Raw genomic sequence first — 7,425 nt, 5'->3', positions numbered from 1 at the left:
TGCTCCGGTGATCCCATTAACATCCCCGTGACCCCGTTCCCATTCCCGTGATCCTGCTCCCTTTCCCTGGATCCCATTCCTGTGATCCCATTCCCATCTCCGTGCTCCCATTCCCGCGTTCCCATGCTCCCATCCCTGTGCTCCCGTGCTCCCGTTCCCATTCCCTGGCTCCCATTCCCACGACCCCGTTCCCATCCCCGTGACCCCGTTCCCATCCCCGTGACCCCGTTCCCATTCCCATGACCCCGTTCCCATTCCCATGACCCCGTTCCCATTCCCATGACCCCGTTCCCATGCTCCCGTTCCCCGGTGATCCCGGTGCTCCGGCGATCCCATTCCCATCCCCATGACCCCGTTCCCATCCCCATGACCCCGTTCCCATTCCCATGACCCCGTTCCCATGACCCCGTTCCCATGCCCGCGTTCCCGTGATCCCATTCCCATTCCCATGACCCCATCCCCGTGACCCCGTTCCCATGCCCGCGTTCCCGTGATCCCATTCCCGTGCTCCGTCGCGGGGCGGTGCAGGGTACCGCGCGCTGGGCGCGGCGGCGGACGGGAGCCTGTGCCTGGCCATGGAGTTCGGGGGGGAGCAGTCGCTGCACGAGCGCATCGAGGAGCGCCGCGGGCGGGGCCTGGGCGCCTTCCCGCCCGGCACCATCCTGCGCGTGGCCCTCTGCGTGGCCCGCGGCCTCCAGGTACCGGGAATTCCGGGAAAAACCCCGGGAAAGCCGCGGGACCCCGGGGAGACCCCAAAATTCTGGGATAAAGGGGAGCCAGGGCGGCTCTCCAGCTGCTCTGGGGGGGTTGGGAGCTTGGGAAGGGATTCCCGGCCGGGCTGGAATTCCCGGAGAATTCCTGCATCCCTGGCAGTCTCCCGGGAAATGTTGGAGCAGTCTGGGATTTGGGGAAGGGTCCCTGGGATGGGATTGAAGGTCCATGGATCCCATCCCAACCATTCTGGGATTCTGGGATCAAGGGCGCTCAGGATCCATCCCCAGGGATTTTTATGGGATTTGGAGATGGAAAAGGGAAGGGAGACCCTTCCTGGAGTCCCCAGTTCCCAGGGAAGCCCCTGGATCCCAAAATTCCTTCTCAAGGAGGAGTCGGGATGGGGCTGGATCCAGTGCCAGGCTGGGAGAGCTGGGAACGGAGGGAATTCCCTGGAAAGGGGAGCTTGGGGTTGTGGGATTTGGGAAGGAATTCCCAGAGAATCCCTGGGAGAGCCCAAGGAAAGGCTGGAGCAGCCTGGGATCGGGGTGGGAATGGGGTGGGATTGGAGGTCCATGGATCCCATCCCAAACCATTCCGGGATTCTGGGATCAAGGACGCTCGGGATCCATCCCCAGGGATTTTTATGGAATTTGGAGATGGAAAAGGGAAGGGAGACCCTTCCTGGAGTCCCCCAGTTCCCAGGGAAGCCCCTGGATCCCAAAATTCCTTCTCAAGGAGGAGTCGGGATGGGGCTGGATCCAGTGCCAGGCTGGGAGAGCTGGGAATGGAGGGAATTCCCTGGAAAGGGGAGCTTGGGGTGGGATCTCGGGAAGGAATTCCCAGAGAATCCCTGGGAGAGCCCAAGGAAAGGTTGGAGCACTCTGGATCGGGGTTGGAATGGAGTGGGATTGAAGGTCCCATCCCAAACCATTCTGGGATTCAGGACGGTCAGGATCCATCCTGAAGGATTTTTATGGAATTCTGGGATGGAAAAGGGAAGGGAGACCCTTCCTGGAGTCCCCAATTCCCAGGGAATTCCCAAAATTCCTTCTCAGAGAGGAGTCAGGATGGGGCTGGTTCCAACCCCAGGCTGGAAGAGCTGGGAATGGAGGGAATCCCCGGGAAAGGGGACCTTGGGATTGTGGGATTTGGGGAGGAATTCCCGTCTGGGCTGGAATTCCCAGGGAATCCCTGGGAGATCCCAAGGAGCCGTCGCAGGATTGGGCTGATCCATGAGATCCCCCCAACCCACGGATTCCAGGCCACGCCTGGAGGTTCCGAGGCTGGGCCCGGGATTTCCCCCGGGCTCCCCGATCCGACGGCGTTCCCGGCGTTCCCGGCATTCCGGGATTCCCGCAGTACCTGCACACGGAGCAGCGGCTGCTGCACGGCGACATCAAGTCCCCCAACGTGGTCGTGCGCGGCGACTTCGAGGCCGTCAAGATCTGCGACGTCGGCGTCTCGCTGCCGCTGGACGAGAACCTCACCGGTGGGCGCCTGGGAATGCCGGGAACGGGAACGCTGGGAATGCCGGGAACGGGGATCCCGGGAACGGGGGATCCCGGGAATGGGGCATCCTGGGAATGCCGGGAACAGGGATCCCAGGAACGGGGGATCCCTGGGAATGCCGGGAACGGGGATCCCTGGGAATGGGGGATTCCGGGAATGCTGGGAACGGGGATCCCGGGAATGGGGCATCCCAGGAATGGGGCATACTGGGAATGGGGCACCCCGGGAATGGGGGAATCCTGGGAATGCTGGGAACGGGGATCCCGGGAATGGGGGATCCCGGGAATGCCGGGAACGGGGATCCTGGGAATGGGGGATCCCGGGAATGCCGGGAACGGGAACGCTGGGAATGCCGGGAACGGGGATCCCGGGAATGCCGGGAACGGGGATCCTGGGAATGGGGGATCCCGGGAATGCCGGGAACGGGGATCCTGGGAATGGGGGATCCCGGGAATGCCGGGAACGGGGATCCTGGGAATGGGGGATCCCGGGAATGCCGGGAACGGGGATCCTGGGAATGGGGGATCCCGGGAATGCCGGGAACGGGGGATCCCAGGAATGGGGGAATCCTGGGAATGGGGCATCCCAGGAATGCTGGGAACAGGGATCCCTGGAACGGGGATCCCTGGGAATGAGGCACCCCGGGAATGCCCAGGAACAGGGGGGATCCCAGGAATGGGGGGTGTCTGGGAATGTGGGACTCCCATTCCCATGGATCCCATTCCCATTCCCATGGATCCCATTCCCATTCCCATGGATCCCATTCCCACGGATCCCATGTCCCATGCCAATGGATCCCATCTCCATTCCCATTGTGGTGGGATTCCTGGGGATGGGGGCGTTCCTGGGAGTGTGGGATCCCTGGGAATGTCCCTGCAATATCCCTGCGATATCGCTCTGATCCCATTCCCAATATCCCAATCCCATTCCCGCTATCCCTCTGATCCCAATATCCCGCTATTCCTGTGATCCCATTCCCGCTATCCCTGTGATCCCGATACCCCTGTGATATCCCTGTGATCCCAATATCCCTGTGATATCCCCCTGATCCCATATCCCGCGGCCGATATCCGTGCGCTCCAGTCCCAGCAGTGCGTGACCCTATTCCTGCTATCCCTGTGATCCCGATATCCCCGTGATGTCCCCGTGATCCCAATATCCCTGTGATATCCCTGTGATCCTGATATCCCCGTGATCCCAATATCCCCGTGATGTCCCTGTGATCCCATTCCCGCTATCCCTGTGATCCCGCTATCCCCGTGATATCCCTGTGATCCCACATCCCGTGCCGACATCCCGGCGCTGTCCCGGCAGTGCGCGACCCCATTCCCACTATCCCTGTGATCCCGATATCCCCGTGATGTCCCCGTGATCCCGATATCCCCGTGATCCTGATATCCCCGTGATGTCCCCGTGATCCCATTCCCGCTATCCCTGTGATATCCCTGTGATCCCGATATCCCCGTGATGTCCCTGTGATCCCATTCCCGCTATCCCCGTGATCCCGCTATCCCTGTGATGTCCCTGTGATCGCGCTATCCCTGTGATCCCATTCCCTCTATCCCTGTGATCCCAATATCCCGGCATCCCTCTGATCTCGATATCCCTATGATGTCTCCCTGATCCCGATATCCCTGTGATCCCGCTATCCCCGTGATGTCCCCCTGATCCCACATCCCGTGCCGATATCCCGGCGCTGTCCCGGCAGTGCGCGACCCCATTCCCGCTATCCCCGTGATCCCATTCCCGCTATCCCCCTGATCCCACATCCCGTGATCCCGACATCCCGGCGCTGTCCCGGCAGTGCGCGACCCCTCCCTGCGCTACGTGGGCACGGAGCCCTGGACGCCGCCCGAGGCGCTGGAGCCGGGCGCGCCCATCTCGGACCGCGCCGACATCTTCGCCTTCGGCCTCACGCTCTGGGAGATGCTGGCGCTGAGCGTGCCCCACCTGCCGCCGCCCCACAGCGACTCCCAAGGTCCGGAACACCGGGAATGACGGGAATGACGGGAGATCCCGGCGGGGAACGGGCGCCGGGAAGGGATCCGGGGAGCGCTCGGGTGGGAAAGGGGCGCCGGGGTTTGGGGAAAGGGGAATGGGATGGGATGGGATAAAGGGATGGGATGGGATAAAGGGATGGGATGGGATAAAGGGATGGGATGGGATAAAGGGATGGGATGGGATAAAGGGATGGGATGGGATAAAGGGATGGGATAAAGGGATGGGATGGGATTCCCGCTGGGAAAGGGGAGATTGGGATTGTGGGAGATTGGGAAGGGATTCCCGGCCGGGCTGGGATTCCCTGAGAATCCCTGGGAGTGCCCAAGGGTGGATTTGGATCACCCTGGGATCGTGGGAAGGGTCCCTGGGATGAGATTGAAGGTCCATGGATCCCATCCCAACCATTCTGGGATTCTGGGATCAAGGACACTCAGGATCCATCCCCAGGGATTTTTATGGAATTCAGGGATGGAAAAGGGAAGGGAGACCCTTCCTGGAGTCCCCAATTCCCAGGGAAGCCCCTGGATCCCAAAATTCCTTCTCCAGGAGGAATCGGGATGGGGATGGATCCAATGGCAGGCTGGGAGAGCTGGGAATGTTCACTGGGATCAGGGAAGGAGCCAGGGAATCCTTGGAGCCTTTTCCAGAGGCTCCAGGAGAGCTGGGATTTGGGCAAGGGCTGGAGGGCCAGGAGGCAGGGAATGGCTTCCAGTGGAAACGGGAGCTTGGGATGGTGGGATCTTGGGAAGGAATTCCCGGCTGGGCTGGAATTCCCAGAGAATCCCTGGCAGTGTCCCAGGAAAGGTTGGATCACCCTGGGAGGTTCAGGGAGCGCTGGGCTGGGACAGGGCTGGGATTCCCGGGATCCACTCCTGACAGCTGCTCTCTCCCGGCATTCCAGAGGGTTGGGATCTTGGGATTGTGGGATCGTGAGATTTTGGAGTTTTGGGATCTTGGCTGGGAGGGTGGGGAGGGGCTGTGCTGGAATTCCCAGAGGATTCCCAGAGGAGCGCCGGGCTGGGACGGGGCCAGGATCCCGGGACCCTCTCCTGATGGAATATCCCCACCATTCCAGAGGGTCGGGATCTTGGGGTTTTGGGATCATGGGATTCTGGGATCTCAGGAAGGAATTCCTGGCTGGGAGGGTGCAGAGGGGCTGTGCTGGATGGAATTGCCAGAGGATCCCTGGCAGCATCCAAGGAAAGGTTGGGATCACCCTGGGTGGCGCAGGGAGCACCGGGCTGGGATTGGGGCCGGTATTCCCGAACCCTCTCCCGACGGAACATCCCCGGCATTCCAGAGGGTTGGGATCTTGGGGTTTTGGGATCATGGGATTGTGGGATCTTGGGAAGGAATTCCCAGCTGGGAGGATGGGGAGAGCTGGATGGAATTGCCAGAGGATCCCTGGCAGCATCCAAGGAAAGGTTGGGATCACCCTGGGTGGCGCAGGGAGCACCGGGCTGGGATTGGGGCCGGTATTCCCGAACCCTCTCCCGACGGAACATCCCCGCCGTTCCAGAGGGTTGGGATCTTGGGGTTTTGAGACCTTGGGATGTCGATACCTTGGGAAGGAACTCCTGGCTGGGAGGGTGGGGAAGTGGCTGGGCTGGAATTCCAGAGGATCCCTGGGAGGATCAGGGAGCACTGGGCTGGGATTGGGGCCGGAATTCCTGAGATCCGCTCCCAACAGGATGTCCCCGGTGTTGGAGAGGGTCGGGATCTTGGGATTTTGGGATCTTGAGGTTTTGGGATCTCGGGAAGGAATTCCCGGCTGGGACGGTGGGGAGGTGGCGGGGCTGGAATTCCCAGAGGATCCCTGGCAGTGTCCAAGGAAAGGTTGGGATCACCCTGGGAGGATCAGGGAACGCTGGGCTGGGCTGGGATTCCCGGGATCCACTCCTTTCCAGAGGGCTGGGATCTTGGGATTGTGGGATCTTGTGGTTTTGGGATCTCGAGGTTTTGGGATCTTGGGAAGCAATTCCTGGCTGGGAGGGTGGGAGGGGCTGGGGTGGAATTCCCAGAGTGGCAGTGTTGGGAACATCGGGAAGTGCCGGGCTGGGACGGGGCCGGGATTCCCGGGATCCAGTGCCAAAGGCTGCTCATTCCAGAGGGTCGGGATTTTGGGATCTTGGTATTCTGGGATCTCGGGGAGGAATTCCCGGCTGGGACGGTGGGGAGGTGGCTGGGCTGGAATTCCCAGAGGATCCCGGGCCGGGCCGGCATTCCGGAGCCCTCTCCCGACGGGGCGTTCCCGGCGTTCCAGAGGACTCGAGCTGCTCCGAGGACTCCCTGGACGAGGCGGCGTTCCAGGCGGCGCGGGAATGCTGGGCTGAACCAGCGGGAAAACGGAGCGGGAATGCCGGGATAAACCAGCGGGAATTGTGGGATAAACCAGCGGGAAAATGGAGCTGGAACGCTGAGATAACGGAGCGGGAATTCTGGGATAACGGAGCAGGAATGCCAGGATAACGGAGTAGGAAAACTGAGCAGGAAGTCTGGGATAACAGAGTGGGAATGCTGGGATAACCCAGCGGGAAAACAGAGCTGGAATTTCCCTCTTTTTAGGCTGGATTTTCCTTCCTCTTTTATTTGGAATTTCCTTCATTTTTGAGTTGGGTTTTCCCACTTTTTAGCCCGGATTTCCCTCGTTTTCCCTCTCTCTGGGGTTTGGATTCTCCCAGGTTTTTCCCTGCATTTCCCCTCTTTTTGGGTCAGACTTCTGCTCTTTTTTCAGTCGGATTTCCCCTTTTTTTGGGCTGCAATTCCCGAGTTCTCCCCTTGGAATTTCCCAGTTTTTGGCTTGGATTTCCCTCATTTTCCCTCTCTTTGGGGTTTGGATTTTCCCTCTTTTTGGAGTTGGAATTTCCCTCATTTTTAACTGGGTTTTCCCACTTTTCCAGGTTGGAATCTCCCAAGTCTGGGGTTGGATTTTCCCAAGTTTTTAGGGTTGGATTTTCCCTCTGAGCTTGGGATTTTCCCTGTTTTTTTCCCTCGTTTTCCCTCTTTTTTTGGGCTGGAATTTCCCTCCTTTAGGTCAGATTTTTCTTCCTTTTTTGTTGGAATTTCCCTCCTTTTTTAGTTGGAATTTTCTTAATTTTCAGTTGGAATTTCCCTCCTTTAGGTCAGATTTTTCTTCCTTTTTAGTTGGAATTTCCCTCTTTTTTTAGTTGGAATTCCCTTCATTTTTGAGTTGGATTTTCC

The 7,425-nt window shown here is 59.6% G+C and overlaps 1 protein-coding gene across 1 annotated transcript; it reads left to right on the top strand.

Annotated features, from left to right (window-relative positions):
• The first annotated feature begins 470 nt into the window (after positions 1–470).
• Positions 471–6,693, top strand: PBK (PDZ binding kinase). Its single transcript, XM_039719789.1, has 4 exons — positions 471–698; positions 2,074–2,203; positions 4,028–4,201; positions 6,488–6,693. Exons 1-4 carry the CDS (start codon positions 576–578, stop codon positions 6,691–6,693), a joined length of 633 nt encoding a protein of 210 aa, XP_039575723.1. The 5' UTR covers positions 471–575.
• The last annotated feature ends 732 nt before the right edge of the window (positions 6,694–7,425 follow it).

The sequence above is a fragment of the Passer montanus genome, unplaced genomic scaffold, assembly GCF_014805655.1.
Source record: "Passer montanus isolate IOZ18808 unplaced genomic scaffold, ASM1480565v1 scaffold424, whole genome shotgun sequence".
In the NCBI taxonomy this organism is placed as follows: domain Eukaryota; kingdom Metazoa; phylum Chordata; class Aves; order Passeriformes; family Passeridae; genus Passer; species Passer montanus.
Note: the sequence above shows the minus strand (reverse complement) of the source record. Positions and strands in the feature narration are given on the sequence as shown.

Coding starts and splice junctions, on each gene's coding strand:
- PBK (XM_039719789.1), top strand. CDS start 576: ATGGAGTTCGGGGGGGAGCAGTCGCTGCACGAGCGCATCGAGGAGCGC. Junction 2,204..4,027: donor GCTGGACGAGAACCTCACCG/GTGGGCGCCTGG, acceptor CTGTCCCGGCAG/TGCGCGACCCCTCCCTGCGC. Junction 4,202..6,487: donor GCCCCACAGCGACTCCCAAG/GTCCGGAACACC, acceptor CCGGCGTTCCAG/AGGACTCGAGCTGCTCCGAG.